Below are 17,238 nucleotides of genomic sequence, written 5' to 3'. Positions count from 1 at the left end.
CATTTTGTGGTGGTCCTCAGCAGAAGAAGAACGGAGCCGCCGGGACCAGCGCGATAGGTAAGGCTGCAGGGGATTGGGGGGGGGGTTTGCATGGGCGGCGGGGGATTGGGGGTGCTTGGCGGGGAGGCGGCGGGGGGGCGCCCCCCCTTAAGGCGGGGGGGCGCCCAAAACTTAGTTACGCCACTGCCTCTGCCGTGTTGTATATGGTGATATTCGGGAGGAGGAGTGGTACAGATTTATATTTTTGCACCTGGGCTCACCACTCACATGCTCCGCCACTCTGTATTACCTAATACTTAATCAAGCCTCAAAATGTGGAAGTTGATGGGAAGAGGTTACACAAGGGGATGGTTTTTCCGGTATCCCAACATGACATTAAAGTATTACATGTTCTTTATCATCTTCCACAAAGATTGAGAAGCAGCTGTTTGAAGAGACGGTGAAGACTCTGAACATGTACTACATGGAGGCTGAGAAGATCGGAGGCAGCTCCTACCTGGAGGGTTGCTTGGCTTGTGCCACGGCCTATTTTATCTTCCTCTGCATGGAAACACACTATGAGAAGGTGAGCTGGTTTTCTTTTCATTGGTGGCGGACTCTACAGATAAGAAAATGTGACAAGGAATCACACACTGTACATGAAGTCTTGGTCTTTATTTTTGGAGCAGGTCACAGCATACCCGGCACACAGCATAGGCAAGTATAGTTACAGCAATTAGCATACAGGTGTCACAGCATATTGTAGTTCAAACTCTTCAGAATGCTCCAGTTATCCATATTGTAGCCCACACCCCGGCCCCTATTCCGCCATCAAGAGCAATGACACTCTGCCCAGGAAACACTTTTATTAGGAAGACACAGGTGCTGCTAATCAGCCCAACCTTGATCACATCAGTTTTCGGGCTGCTGCTTTAAAACCTTTTAATCTTCCACATTACTTTTATGTGTAAAGATGCTGTCCCTGCCACACTATCTAAAATTGAATCTTGTTTGCTCTGCCGTCAGGATAAATCTGTATCACAAATAAGAAGAGTCTAAACAATATTTAATGAGCTACTGAAAATAAATTCCATTTTCCCATCTGTATAAGAGATACCAGTAACAAACACAAAGATATATGTTAATATTTCAGGCTTATGTCCCAGCTGGAGATAATATTCAATAATAATTTTTATCAGGGAGATTATCTTTCCTACATAACGCATGTGTTCTGTCTCTGTCTGTTTAAAGACATATTAATGGCATCAGTATAAAGAGGAAATGTAATTGCATGGAATACATTGGAATATGTGTCTTATTCATTGTATATTTAAATTTGTAAATAATAAATAAGGAGGAAACATCTAAAAATGAACAATAAACTCACAATAAGGAGGACAGGATACAAATTTGGGGATCCTCTAACTCAGGGCTGGGCAATTGCGGCCCTCCAGATGTTGAGGAACTAAACATCCCAGGATGCTTTGCATTAGTTTTGCTATGTGGCCATGCTGAAACTGATGCAAGGCATGGTGGGATGTGTAGTTCCTCAACATCTGGAGGGCCGCAATTGCCCAGCCTAACTGGTTTTGTTTATTAGCATCAACATTCCTATAAAATATTATCCATGGTAGTAGACTGTATAAGTAGACTGTATATAAGAACCACAGCAAAACAATCGGGCACGGTGGTTATGTAATCGCTCCGCCATTACATATATATATATAATATACCAAAGTATATTAAATTATAAGAGTATTTAGGCTGCTCCCAGAAGCAATTCTGGAAATTGCTCAAAGCGTAAAAGATAGCGTATAATTAAATATTCAAAGCAATCAATCTCATAAGAGTGTATATCTATATATATGAAAGAGAGCGCCACATATCTGGAAAAATTATGAAAACATTTACAAATGTATTTACTAAGATTTAATTACTTAAAAATATAAACATAAAAATATATGGATATATGGATTTTATCAATGCAACATATCCTTTCCTCAGAGGATAAATCTTCTAGCAATTAATATTATTTAATTAGACCAACTCCGGAGCGGTACCACACCTTCAAAAAAAAACTTTTTAGGAGAAGTCTCTGAAATGAATAGTAAAGGATTCACCGTTAGGGATGCCAATCCCGGGGGCATTTTTTCAATCCCGGGATTCGGGATTGAAAAATGCTCAATCCCGGGATCCCCGGTATTGGCCTCTCTAATAATAAAAAGAAAAATAACCCGCCTCCTAAACTGCCTGCTCTGCACATGTCATTTTTCAAATTATTTATTTTTCTCTTTTTTTTACACTGAAGCCTGCATGGCTCTGACTGATCCGTGCAGGCTTCTGCCAAATACGCCAGGAAAATGAAGTGTATTTTCCTGGTGTATTTGGACGGCAATTAGCGTCTGTATCCCGCTAATTGCCGGTAATTAGCTATACGGCCGCTTAGTAAATTAGGAGTCACCATTCATGGTGATTCCTAATCGTATTCTGTCAATGGCGTATACGTTCGTATTTGTAAGTACAAATACGAATGTGCCATGAATACAAATTAACGTATTTTCAGCATAGTAAATCCTGAAAATACGTATATGCCCAAAAAAAAATTATTTTACTATACAAATACCAATTTTTTTTTGCCGTTTTTGTCTTAAAAAATTTCGCCCTCCATGTTGCCATGCATGAGGGCAAATAATTTGTTTCTCTATTACTGGCTGCTTTTGCATGTAGATTACAGATGTTCGCCCCTGAATGCACCGGACAAGCATACGTTGCCCAATCTGCTCCCAGAGAATGCCCCGTCGCCGCGCCCCGTCGCCGCACCCCGTCGCTCTGTTGACTGCGGTTGCATTTTTTTCTGCATCGCAAAGCACTTTTTTAATTCTCTAATGGACAAAACCATGTGCACTGCAGCTGGGGGCAGATGTAACACGTGTGGAGAAAGTTAGATTTGGGTGGGGTATGTATGTTCAAACTGAAATCTAAATTGCAGTGTAAAAATAAAGCGGTAGGTTTTGTCCGTTAGAAAAAAAATGTGCTTTGCGATACAGTCTGAAGGGGTTATTCAGACCTGAATTCACAAGCCGATGGATTATCGAACGAGGGCGCACGCCTATGGTTCGTAGTGTGCATGCACGATCCTGAACGGCCCACTGCTCAGCACGGATAGAGGATTAATGTGTTCTCATGTTTTATCCATACTGTGTAGTGCCAAGTATTTAGCATGGGCTGTAACCTTACGTACTGTCTCGCTGTGTTTGCTAAGACGTACTGAATTGCATGAGAGGAAGCTATTGGTGGGAAATTTGGTTCCGTCTGAAGGACAGTCGGCCTGTATGAAATGGCATTTAGAGTTTGCAAAAGAGTCACCGAGCCTCCGTGCAGCATTACAGCTTTGAACTCCGTCCAAAATCGACACAACGAAAGTTTTGAGAGCAGGACGGAGTCGCACGTCAGGCTCGCTATTTCACATTATTATCTGTCTATTTCTTGGTGAGCACATTTAATCCTTCCTTCAAATGCTTGGGAACGGTTGTTTCAACATGCAGCCACGCAGCAGGCTAAGCTTTGGGGAATAATTGCCCAATCTCTTTATATCGCACTGCCAACCTGGGCATTTTTCCAAAGCAAACTCGACCTTTGCAAGTTGGAAATTAATTTCCCAGCAGATCCCTGTTCCCACTTCAGCCCGAGTTGATACGGAGAAAGGATGCACTGTGCGGCAGGATGGATCCCCGGTGCTGCCTGCTGCCCCTTACACAGCGTGCGCCAGCATTGTGGCTGCACGCTGCAGTATACAAGTGTTCTGGGAACAGGTACAGTATGGGAATGATCAGCTAATTCCCAGAGCACCATACGGAGCTGATTAACATAGACAGTCAGCGGTATGTATATATATATATATATATATATATATATATATATATATATACAACAAAGATATTGCGAGCGGCACTCAGAGACTGGATACACTACACGAAGTAACACTGCAAATACGTGTTTAATGCAAACTTCAACGTTTCGTCCTGACGAAGGGGACCAGCGCCCCGAAACGTTGAAGTTTGCATTAAACACGTATTTGCAGTGTTACTTCGTGTATCCAGTCTCTGAGTGCTAGTGGACCCAAGCGGCCACACCTGAAGGCACCAGAGCAAGTGAGTCCAGGGGGACAGCAGAGTGCCGGGGCCAGCACAGAATATATATATATATATATATATAAAATGGAGAAGGCCTGGCACTCCCGCAGCTGGGTCCGAATACCCCTGTGCCTTCCAGGACAGGTAGGTAGAGGAATGGAAGAGGCGGCACTCAAATGGGATTTTTCAAAAGTGTATTGTTGCAAAAGAAAGGACCAACGTTTCGGGGTCTTAATCACCCCTTTGTCAAGGTGCAAGTGGAAATCCACCTTAATCATCTTGCACCTTGACAAAGGGGTGATTAAGACCCCGAAACGTTGGTCCTTTCTTTTGCAACAATACACTTTTGAAAAATCCCATTTGAGTGCCGCCTCTTCCATTCCTCTATATATATATATATATATTTTATGGAGTGAACACTGAACACAATATAAGTAGTTTGGTGGGTACTTGTTTCCTAGCACAGCCACAATTGCGACCATCGTGTACCTTTAAGTTAAGGTACACGATGCCCGCGATGGACCCGATTTCCTTTGAAATCAGGTCCATTTTGCCGGCAAAGGCAAAATCGGGGGCATCGCATCGGTCGCGTGCATTAACATGGCCCCCCGACGCGACCGACGCGATGCCTGCGATTTTGCCATAGGCTTCAATGTTAAAATATTTTTAACATTGAAATCGGGAGCATCGCGTCGGTCTTGTGCCATTATAATGGCACAAGATGAGATGGACTTGATTAAGTCCATCTCACATAGGAAACAATGTGAAATGGGCCAATATGACCCATTTCACATTGTATATGGCCCCGTCATGGGTTACGCAACCCCATTGTGAGCGTCACCCCACGATTGATGCCAGAGAGCGAGCCCGCGAGGGGCGGCGGTGCGCGTCCTCAGACCTTTTCATATCCCTACTATCCACGTCGGCGTGGAGTTGAGAATATAAAGTGTGTCGAGCGCAGCGAGCCACCAAGCCCGAAGCGTGGCGAGCGCAGCGAGGCACCGTGCCCGGTACACTGATATGGTTTCCATGTCGACTTACAGATGGAGCACCTGTCAGCCAGCCCTGCAGGATTGCCAGATGTGCTGCGCTGGTGCAGGCTGGCGGAACGGCGCTCCATCTGTCTCACAGGCTCGCGCTTCCCCATCAGGAAGGCGGTGGGGGGGGGGGTGGGGCTTCCCTGCCGTCTCCGCTTCCCGGAGCTGAGCAAGGAGTGAGGGCAGCTGGTGGGGGGCTGCAGGGGACCGGCAGCAGGCTCCGATGGAATGGGGCACGTGCCCCCCTCCATTGGCTGGCGCAGGGCGGTGAATGGCGATTATATATCGCCAGGAGCAGCTCCATTGAGAGCCGCTCCGTCTGTAGGTTGTAAACAGGGTGACTGTAGAACTTCCCATTGTCGACCTAATGCTTGTGTTGACCTTCCGAACCTGTCAACCATAGATATGTTGACCTTTTTCATGTGTCAACCTAAGCTCTGTTGACCTTTAGTGGTCGACCTAACATGTCGACTTTCATAGTGTCGACTCTTTGACCCATACCGGTAATACACACGTGATGTGAATGCATGTAACACATTATCTATCAATATACTGTACACAAGAAGGTACAGGCACTCTGAAAAGAGCCCCCCCCCCCCCCAGCCCCAGCGATGGGCTTTTAGTGACATGACCATATCCTCAATCCTCTATGGGTACTCCTGCGCCTTCTACTGACCACACATATGCAATGCCCATTGCCAGGGAACCCTTTCCTGTACATTTTTGCAGACTGTAGTCCATAGGCTACAACATAAAAGCGTTCTCTTCATATGGTGTTAGCTGCTGGGGCCAAAATCTGGAATGCGATTGCGTTGCTGATGTTATTCAATCAGATACTGACGTTTTGCGTTTCCTATGTAAACTATGGTGGCTGTTGTAGGAAATGGGGACGACGCGGTAGATACGGAGACCCTCAATAGAACAGCCTTAATATTTGCAGGAATCCCATACCCTCCGACATCTCAAGAGCAAAAACTGGTCCAAATTCAGAAAGGGGCATGGCCATGGGTAAAGTGGGTGTGGTCACACCACCTTTCCTTACAATGGGCAGTTGGAGACCCAACAAAAGGTACAGGCTATAAAAAAAAACAGTACTGTACTTGCCAAAAAGGTACAGCTGGAGGGTATGGAATCCTGAAAAGATGGCTGTTATTAGGAAATATCCCAGAAATATTATTTGATAAATAGGTTCCGAAATTTCGTCCAATGCAAGTGAAAACTTAAATGGCCAATTGATCCTTTCAGACTAAAGAACCCCCCCCCCTCCCCCCTTTGCAGCTTATGTTTTAGATTTTAACATCCCATCAGTTTCCTGTTCCTTTGAAACAGCCATACTTGTCCGTGCATTATTTAGTTTTTAATTGGCACAGTGTGTGTCCCCCCACTTACATCTCGCAGTGTTTAAGTCTCGTCACACAGCTCCCCTAAGCCCCTATTAATAGAAAGGCCTCACTCCTCTCTACAGTGAAGTGCACTTGCCACAGCTGAGTCTGGGAAGGTTCCCAGATCCAAGCGACAAAAGAGAGTCGCTTATAATGAGCTCGCTAAGTAGGCAATAATGGCAGCAATGTCCTCTTCAGGACCTTCCCCGTGTCCTTAGCCTCGCTGCTGCTAAACTTTGCACAATAACCAAACAATACTTGGTTGGAAACTTTATCTTGGACAATAAGGATCTCAGTGGGTGGCTGTTGTACCTCATGATATTGACACAACCCCAAAGTAACATATACAGTAAAGAGCCAGTATACAGTGATACGTTTCCCGGTCTCACGAACCCTCAGTTTTGCGTCGCTAATATCTGGTTTGATTCTTGAAGGTGTTGAAGAAAATCTCGAAATATATCCAGGAACAGAACGAGAAGATCTACACGCCCAGGGGGCTGCTAATTACTGATCCGGTTGAGCGGGGAATGCGTGTTGTATCCTTTTGAAATAATATTTATTCGGTAAGTTCGGTTCTTGTCGCTGTATTTTATATTTTCTATGACTGTGTTCCACAACCGTTGGATATTAAAATCTGTCCCGTAAAACATTTCCCTCCTGAAAGTGCGCTCAGGGAACCTGATAAGGAGTCTTTAACATTAGTCGCAATTAAAGAGGTGCAATTTCCTCGGCATTTTCTCCTTATTTATGGCTGAACTCTATTCCGTTTTCCTTGCTGTTTAGTCTACTGCTTCAGTCTGGTACTTCCAGGCGGATGTGAAAAATACAATATCTCCCTACGGTTTCACTGGGGAACACGTCTGGCAGAGAAATATGTTATCTCGCCGCATGTTTCTCAATGTAATTTCATTTGCCCAGCGTGTTCCATTTAGTGCATAAAGGATTCTGTTTCCTGCAACTCTCCAGGAATTTTTCTTGTACTTGTGTTGCCGTTTGGACATGGCGGATTGGCAGCTGTTATGGGGAGGGCACGTTCCTCCTGGGCACTACAAATGCCATTAATAATATTGCTGGGAGATATTTATTTTCCACGGGGACTGCGGCATTGCAATTCTACATTTTAAAGAGGTTGGTCAAACTGAGTAGATGACAATTTATGAACAATGTTGACTGAATATCATGTATCATTACTGTACCTTTTATAATGTAATCTATATCATCAGACATCATTGTTTACATCCCCTGCCCTTGGATACAGCACAAATTTGCTTTGCATAATGGATTAGGAAACAATTGTAAAACAATTTTGTATCCTACCACTGGGCAGTGAATGAAAACATGGAACATTAATTGGACAGACTTATTAAGGTTCATGTGGAAACTGATCAAAGGCCTACTGTGAGAGGTGGAGATTTGGCCAATGGCTGTGTGGCCAGTGCCATGTGGGTGTGCATACTCTAGTTGTATACTATCACATACAAATGGCCGACAGTGTGGACAAAAGGCAGCTGGTCATCATCATTATTTCATTGTGCTGTGCCTAATAATTACTTATGCCCAGTGTTACTCTACCCTTATTCATTGTGCAGACCAGGTAAACACAGTTTAAAATGGTTTATCTGCTAATTCTTCTAGTTTATTAACAATGCCTTTGATGTTCCGGCAGTGTGTCCGGGGATGGTCACACTTATATTAATATACCTACCTTTGGCACTCCCATTTCTAGAAGACTGCAAAGTGTAAATGTGACTCACACTATCGTGGCTCCACCCCACCCTGTGCCATGCCATGATTCGTGGCATCACACGGTGGGAGTGGCGCTATAGTGACACAATCTACTGCCATTTGAGCCATAGAACCCCCTCGTCTTACAAACGTCACTTAAGAAATATGTAGGATCTGGGAGTGTTAATTGCTCTTCCAGGAGCACAGGAGTCCTCCCAGCCAATCTGGAGTCTCCCATTTTCCAAGTGGAAATGCAACTATATTTAACACTTAAGAGGATGGCAAACCTAATGCTGTTGCATAGAAATATTAATATCGAAGTATTATACACAATAATCATCACACATTTGGTTCTACTCTGCTTATACATATATATATATATATATATATATATATATATATATATATATATATATATATATATATATATATATACTGAGAAATGTGCTCCTGTGCCCTTTAACTTATTGTAGCCTTGTAACTAAAGTTTTTGTACTGTTTCATATAAAAATCTGAGGGCCAGATGCACTAACCTTCAAAAGTGATAAAATGGAGAGTGATAAACAGCCAGCCAATCAGCTCCTACCTGCCATGTCACAGACTGTGTTTGAAATATGTCTGGGGAACTGATTGTTTGGTTGTTTATCACTCTCCATTTTATCACTTTTGAAGCTTAGTGCATGTGGCCCACAATCTGATGTTGCCCTAATAAAATCCAGTCTGTGTAAAGTACAAAGGTGTGTGGAAAAGATGTATGAAACTTTGGAGAGAGATAAAGTACTGTACCACCAACCAGCTTTTGAACGTCATTTTTCAGACTGCAGGACAGATGCTATAAGCTTCGAAAAGTGATAAAGTGGAGGGGATAAACAACCAGCCAATCAGCTCCTACTTGTTATGTTACAAACTGGGTTTGAAAAATGACAATTAGGAGCTGATTGGCTAAATGTTAATCACTCCTCACTATATAACTTTTTTTTTTTAAATCATGTATTTTTTATAGAATTTTGAGAATACAAAAATAATAATAACAAACAATAAGAATTGGTGCATTATTCAAACAACACTGTACGCATAACACATGTTTACAACAGGGCAGTCATCAGGAGTCGTAGACAGTTAATAACGTCATAGGGTAGGCACTGGGTGTAGGTGGTGGGCCGCCCATCTGGGACAATCACACAGCAAAAATAAATTAAGAGCGATGATCTTGAATATATCGTAGAAGCCTGCCATAGGCCCCAAACTTTACTATACTTGCTCACACAACCACGTTTAGAATACATAAATGATTCATGGGACAAAGTAACATTAACAAGTGCAACCCACATGGTAGCGGACGGAGGGCCAGGTTCTGGCGATACAAACACGGCTAGAGTTAGAAGGTGATTAACGTTTATCCTATGATGAGTAGGGAGAAGCTCCTCCAAATCCAAACCGAAAATACAAATACAAGGAGTAGAAAGTGGTACCTGCACCCGTGTCTCGGATATTAGCCAGAATTGCTTCCCAGAAGGAAAACACTTGCGGGCATTGCCACAGCAAATGCCAGAAACCAGCCCCAGACTCCAGGCACTTAGGACAAGCATCCGACATAGCACCACCAATCCGCATCAGCCTGTGCGGGGTCCAGTAAACCCGATGCAGGATATACACGCTATATAACTTTTTTTAAGCTTGCTGCACCTGTCCCCGTTTTTGAAAAATTACAGTTAGAACCAGATTGGTTGGTACTATAATATTCGGTACTTCTTTACTTTCACGGCGCCACTAGATTAGGACAGATAGGATATCGCGGTCATCGCGGGCATTGAATGCACTAAAAAATCGGGTGCGACGCGATGCCCGCGATACCCGCGATTTCCCATAGGTACCAATGTTAAATTTCTCAATTGACACGATTTTTCTGTTCAATGCCTCAATTGACACGATTTTTCCATAGGAATCAATGTTAAATGGCCCACAGAGGCCAAATAGACACCCTGAAGTGTGAAATGGCCCCCACAATTGTTAACGCCACCCCACGATCAACGTGAACCCGAAGCGTGGCGAGGGCAGCGAGCCCGCGAGGGGCGGCGGTACGCGTCCTCCGACCTTTTCATACCCCCACTTTCCACGTCGGCGTGGAGTTGAGAATAGAATAGTGTGGCGAGCGCAGCGAGCCACCGAGCCCGAAGCGTGGCGAGCGCAGCGAGCCCCGCGCGGGGACGAGGATACCTGTGAAGCCCGCAAAGGGACGCGTTTACCTGTGAAGGTATCCGCGTCCCCTCGCGGGGCACGCTGCGCTCGCCACGCTTCGGGCTCGGTGGCTCGCTGCGCTCGCCACACTATTCTATTCTCAACTCCACGCCGACGTGGATAGTGGGGGTATGAAAAGGTCGGAGGACGCATACCGCCGCCCCTCGCGGGCTCGCCGCGCTCGCCACGCTTCGGGTTCACGTTGATCGTGGGGTGGCGTTAACAATTGTGGGGGCCATTTCACACTTCAGGGTGGCTATTTGGCCTCTGTGGGCCATTTAACATTGTTTCCTATGGAAAAATCGTGTCAATTGAGGCATTGAACAGTAAAATCGGGTCAATTGAGAAATTTAACATTGGTCCCTATGGGAAATCGCGGGCATCGCGGGCATCGCGTCGCACCCGATTTTTAGTGCATTCAATGGCCGCGATGCCCGCGATTTCTAGTGGCGCCGTGAAAGTAAAGAAGTACCTAATATTCTCTACTCTCTCCGTAAAGTTTGGTGCATCTCATCCTAGGCGTGTTTGCAAGGATACAACATTGACGGTATTCGCCTTGACCTTGGCGACAAAGATTGAAATCTCCATCTACGAAGACCGGTGCAGCAGTGGCAGCAGCAGCAGCGGCAGTTCCAGCAGCAGTAGCTGCGGTGGAGGAGGCGGGGTGGCAAGCCGCGCCCGATGACTGGCAGAGAGTCCCTGTGGGGACCTGTACTGCCGAGACGACGGCCTTTCGGAAATACGGAGACTGAGATATCAGAGCACAAGGTTTTAATTCTGGGCTTTGAGGACAACTTTTCATAGAACAACCAGACTAGGGAATATTCTTCTGATATAAACGTCGCCACTGACTTACGAGAGCCGCGACCTGAATCCCTTAAGCGAGAGAACATATTTTATCTGAACATGATACAAACAGGTCTCTAATGGCTTTAATGGTTCTTAAGAAATGCCAACGTTCTGCAATATGGTTCCCTTAGGATCATTGTGTCCTCTTCTGGATAAATTAAATCAGATTTATGTTTTGGTTCCTGATCAGCCAAATAGAAATGATACTGAAACTATTGAGCAAAAATAAAACAAACAAATCTCTTCCAAAATGTTCTGTAGGTCTCCAAACAAAAGTAATAAATATGACTATGTTGTCAGTCAACACTTGTGTTCCATCAACACCAGGATACACAACTCACGAAGCACCAGATGCGAAGCACTGACATTTTTTTTTGCCGCGCTCACCTAAATATATAGCCCTGTTATAAATATATGGATTACACCTTTGAGAATCATCCTGAGCTTAGTTCCAGAAGCATTGCAATTATAGCCCCAGACACACTATAGAAAGTCTGATTTACTGTATAAAGGCAGCCAGCCATGCATACAGTACACCTGTCTGCCACAAGGTGGCATGATAAAAGGTACTTTTGTTGATATCAATTGACTTCCTCATCCTATGGACCTCATCCTATGGTAATGCCTTAACTTATCAATGTAAAAAGCAATGTTATTGTATATACGGTATCAAGTTTAGGCACAATAATGTTTGGTGTTGGGTTCAGATGTTTTGTTTAATTATAATACCATTCAATGGAGATTCAGGAATGCTGTTGGTAGTGGTTCTATCAGTACTTATCTTTAAAGGTATGAAACCTTCAAAGGGAACCATCCAAAGTTTGCACCAATCAACGGTCATCCCAGAGGGTGGGATCAGCAGGCGGTGGGCCAATCATAGTTGGAGGTTGGCCTAAGCTTCCTTCTCCTGCATTGAAGGTGACAAAAAGATTCACAGCCGCAAATGTCGGGGTATCATTGGATATTTGCCATTGATGGTAAATCCATTGGCCAACGGTTGAAAACCGTTTAGTTCCTGCACCTCATTGTGAAGTCATGATGTCACTTGTCGGGGGCCTGGCAGGCACAGGGCATCTGTTAGAACAATTTTTCTTCCCCTTCCTCTTCTTAGATTGGCATCAGTGTGACATGAAGACAGGTCTGACATCACACATACTGTATGCATAAATGTCATGTACTTCACATACTTATATAATACCCACATCAACATCGGTCCCACTGGACCTGGAAACACCAGCATGGGAATCTTTACATAGTACATCTTTATAGTCCAATGATACATGCTCTATAACCCAACAGGTATTCTGTATATGGGGAAACACTGAGGATAAGGTAATGTGCATTTACAGTGATAATGCTGAATTCAGATTGCTGGAGGTGGCGTTCTCCCTAAAGTTGTTCATGATTCTGTAATATTACTATTTCTGGGTATTTTCAAAAACAGCTACAGTAATCTACAGGCTGTCACAAATGCAGTGTCCTTGGCCTCTGTGACTAGAAGTCTGAGTGAGGTCAGACTTACTCAGGCTGCAGTCCTACATGAACATCACAACTAATGTTTTTTTTAGCAGTTGTAGATGCAGGCAGGGGGTGGTATGCAGGCAGGGGTGGTAGGCACGCAGGGGGTGGTATGCAGACAGGGGTTGGTATGCAGACAGTGGGTGGTATAGCGTACAGAAGGCGCCCACTGGTTCTTTTTCTCAGTGGGTGGTATGCAGGCTGGGGGCGGTATGCAGGCAGGGGGCGGTATGCAGGCAGGGGGCAGTATGCAGGCAGTGGGTGGTATGCAGGCTGGGGGCGGTATGCAGGCAGTGGGCGGTATGCAGGCAGGGGTGGTATGCAGGCTGGGGGCGGTATGCAGGCAGGGGGTGGTATGCAGGCAGGAGGTGGTATGTATGCAGGCAGAAGGTAGTATACAGGCAGGAGGTGGTATGTATGCAGTGGCTGGTATGCAATCAGGAGGTGATATGCAGACAGGAGGTGGTATTCAGGCAGGAGGTGGTATGCAGGAAGAGGGTAGTATACAGACAGGAGGTTAGTATGCAGACAGAGGTTGGTATGCAGGAAGAAGGTGGTATGCAGGCAGGGGTTGGCATGCAGGAGGTGGTATGCAGGCAGCGGGTGGCCTGCAGGCTGGGTCCAACCTGAATTAGACCCGAGTCATTTTCCACTTGTAATACCAATTATAAATGTTGGTAAATTACAGCACCACTCAGTCACATTTACACACAAATGCATAATTCCAGCTGCTGATTAAATAGACATATTTAAAACAGCCCAAGAAACAAACTGAAAATGTAAAACAATAGCAGCAATATGTACGGCGTTACCGCGAGATTATTGTAACCTTTTATGCTTTTGGGTGAAGTATAAATACACATTATTAATCATTTGCCTGAATTCTATATACTCGTCTAATCTGAGTAGCTGCTACCCATGACCCCTACTTACCCCCGAGACAGCTTCCGTCCAGTGTAATTGTTGGGGCTCAGGAGATGGAACATTTCAAAAAGATTTTCAGGAGGCTGGAAATTAACCCTTTGAGTGCCTAGTAAATTCGGCAAAATAGGTGTGAAAATTGCCCAGCAAACATTTGTCTTCCTCATAGTGACCTGCAATGTTACCTTATATAGGAAATACAATGTTTTTATAGGTAAGAAGCAGAACCGCGCCATTCATTTCCTATATTAGTTGGTCATTTCTCATGCGGTACCTGCATGGGGGGTGCCAATTGTTTGGCAGGGCCGCCATGCACGTACCTCATAGGAAAACAATGAGGTAGCAATGCACCGGGGCCCCTACCCACCCATTAACAGGATTTTTTTTTTAAACAAATCCTAACATGCCCCTCCTGTAGTCCTGCCCCATCTCTCCAACTGCTTCCATACAGGGAATGGTTGTCAGCATTCTCATTGGTGGATAGCTCCAGTCATCTACCAATCAGCATGCTGACAGCCATTCACTGTCTGGCTGCAGGCTGGGAAGCAGGACGTGAATGTTGTACTCTGATTGGTGGAAGACAATGCTGCATGGCCGCTCTGATATTCTTGACTGCCTCCCCAAAAGCTCATGAGGAAGATGCTAACTGTCCAATTGGGCAGAGGGGGGGTGGGATGCCATTACTGTTGTCCAACCTTGGCCTCTATGGCAGATGACCTTTGAAATGGATATTGTGGTACTTGTTTCCTAGCACGGCGCCCATCGCATCGTATACCATAAGCCATACAATGGTATGCGATGCGACGCGATGGCACCTGATGTTATACAATTAAAATCGTATACCATTGTATATGGCATACAATGCGATGCGATGGTATACGATTGGGGTGCTTATACAATTTTAAAATAAAATCGCATCGCATGCATCGAATGCGGGCATATGGCATGCGATGTTATACAATGTATACCATGGCATACGACTGAATATCGTAGGCGCCGTGCTAGGAAACAAGTACCGATATTGTAATTCTTAATACTTAAGATCAGAATTTAAAACACCTTCCTGCAGAGGTCCCCTGAAAAATAAAAAAAGAGTTGTTGCCCATAGCAACCACATTATGTCTATTTTATTTCTCTATTACATTCTTGAAAATCTGATTAGTTGCTATCAACCTTTTTTTTTCTGAACTTTTAGTAAATTTACCCCAAATCTCAAATTGATTCTGGTAGTGAATGTGTTAAATAAGCATCATCGCTGTGTACACAATTGTTTTTATAAAAGTTCATTTTTGTATTCTCGATATTTTGGTTTCGGTGAATCATTTATGTTGGACTTTGTTTAGCTGATCTCAGTATTTAATTCAATTCTATACGGTTTAATAGGCAGATGTACGATTGGACACACAGTAAGAATTTTCATATTGTTCCAAACAAAAGGCAAAAAAAAAACATTCTACCGTCTCCAGTGGCGGATCCAGAGGTGGGTTGCAGCAACTGCCATGCCAAACTTTGGACAATGTTGCAGCTCCTCCTCTGGTGCTGCCACTGACCATATTCATCCCTATGTAGATTCTGACCTGTTTTAGGCCCATGGCTCCTTATACTTAGTGAAGCAGAGGGAGGGGTCATGCAAGTGTTGAGGCGTGTCCGACCACTTTAAAGATGGGGATAGGATGATGGTCATTTTTCAGGTATATCTGATTGGCTAATTGCACCATGATCCCACCTACTGATACTATTGCTGCTATTGGTGGAACTTCTCTTATCTATTTTCATTATGTCCTTGATTTGCCATCGGTGAGTGAAATCGGATTCCCTTATCATTTTTGTTCTTTATAAGGGAAAATACTATGGACGTTTATATGAATTAGAGTTTAATTAGCACTTTTATTTAGTATTTTATCCTTCTCTATAAATGAGATTTAGGATTCATGAATTAATTATGTTGGGAGCCAATTAACCTCCAAGTATATTTTTGGATTGTGGGAGGAAACTGGAGTACCCGGAGGAAACCCACGCAAGTACGGAGATAATATACAAACTCCACACAGTTAGGGCCATGGGTGTGAACCCATGACCTTGGTGCTGTGACACAGTAATGCTAATCACTACACCATCCATGCTGCACTTTTGGTTCCAATTGCGCCCAACTTTATATCAACTTAGTATTTAAACTTGTGACCCTCCCATAAAGTTGTACAGTCATTTTACAACCCTATGCTGGGGTCATATTAAATTGGGGTTGCATGAAATTAAACTGGCATGTTGTGTATATATTGGGTAGGCATCATCCTGCAGGGAATGTAGACACTACATGCTTTATGTACTAAGCCTTGGAGCTAAAGTGGAGAGAGATAAAGTACCAGTCAATCAGCTCCTAAATGCTATATAACAGGCTATGTTTGAAAAACGATAGTTTGGAATTGGTTGGTTGGTCTTTTATCTCTCTGCATTTTATCTCTCACCAAGCCTTAGTGCATAGGCCCCTTCCATGGTGGATCTAGAGGTGGGACTGCAGCACAGTTCAAAATTTAAATAGGGGAGAAACACCAGCTGCCAGTGAATCAGTTTGAAATGTCAGTTGGTGATAGTGGGTGTGGCTCCCCTATTTGAATTTTGAACTATGCTGCATCCCCCCTCTGGATTCGCCACTGGAACCCTTGATGAGCAAAGAGAAGGAATTATCATTGAATGCAGTAACCCAACACTGTCCCCAATGCTTCCCCCAAATTTGATACTTTATAGGTATTTTTCTACTTATGACATTTTGTAAAGGACAGTTCTGTAATCCACTGACCGCACTTACTCTCTGAAACGTGCTGTGAAATGTGAATGTTTTATGTTACATGTTGCACTAACTGTACAGATTACCTCACTTATTAGCAAGAGGCAGAATGTTCTTGACTTGATGTAAACAATAATTCAATTATTCAGACTTTGAACAGATGGTAGAGGGACTTCTAATTGATCTAGTAACCACAGCGAGCCCTCCGCTGCCAATCATCGCTTCCCAAAGGATTCTCGATCTTCCAATATTGTGCACCTCGGATAAAAGACATTCACAGAGTTGCATCGTACCAGTAACGTATCCACACAACTAAGCTTTTCCATTCACGCATGTTTATACGGACATCCTGGAGCACTAAGTCCTTTGTCTGAATGCTGGCATTACATAATGGGATAAAGACATAATCTAAACATGACCGAGTCTTCACTTGAATACTTCTTGTGTTCTTTTTGATGTACAGTGTATGCTGTAACTCTTTGTGGTTTCAAAGACAAATATATATGGCTTTTTCCAAAGTGCAAGGATTTTATTTTATGATGAAAAGAGAACATTTGTATTGATTTGTGCTTCCAGCATCCTGATGAGGAAGAAAGTGTATTACCATGGGTGAGTAGGCCAGGATTGTCAATATATATGTGTATATAGTTAAAGGCATACTTACCTACTTT

At 43.9% G+C, this 17,238-nt stretch overlaps 1 protein-coding gene across 2 annotated transcripts in view; it reads left to right on the top strand.

Moving 5' to 3' along the window:
* The window catches only part of GOLGA7B (golgin A7 family member B), a 48,884-nt gene extending 31,899 nt beyond the window's left edge, over nt 1–16,985 (top strand). For both annotated transcript variants that reach the window (XM_083149581.1, XM_083149582.1), the window contains exons 3-5: nt 413–565; nt 6,966–7,067; nt 11,069–16,985. In XM_083149581.1, the coding sequence (XP_083005707.1) occupies nt 413–565; nt 6,966–7,067; nt 11,069–11,179 (366 nt within the window). In that variant the 3' untranslated portion in view covers nt 11,180–16,985. The remainder of the gene's footprint in view (nt 1–412; nt 566–6,965; nt 7,068–11,068) is intronic.
* Nucleotides 16,986–17,238: the final 253 nt, after the last annotated feature.

The sequence above is a fragment of the Crinia signifera genome, chromosome 6 (genome assembly GCF_055691185.1).
Source record: "Crinia signifera chromosome 6, ASM5569118v1, whole genome shotgun sequence".
Taxonomy (NCBI): domain Eukaryota; kingdom Metazoa; phylum Chordata; class Amphibia; order Anura; family Myobatrachidae; genus Crinia; species Crinia signifera.
The sequence above is the reverse complement of the archived record's forward strand: the minus strand, read 5'-3'. Positions and strand labels throughout refer to the sequence as shown.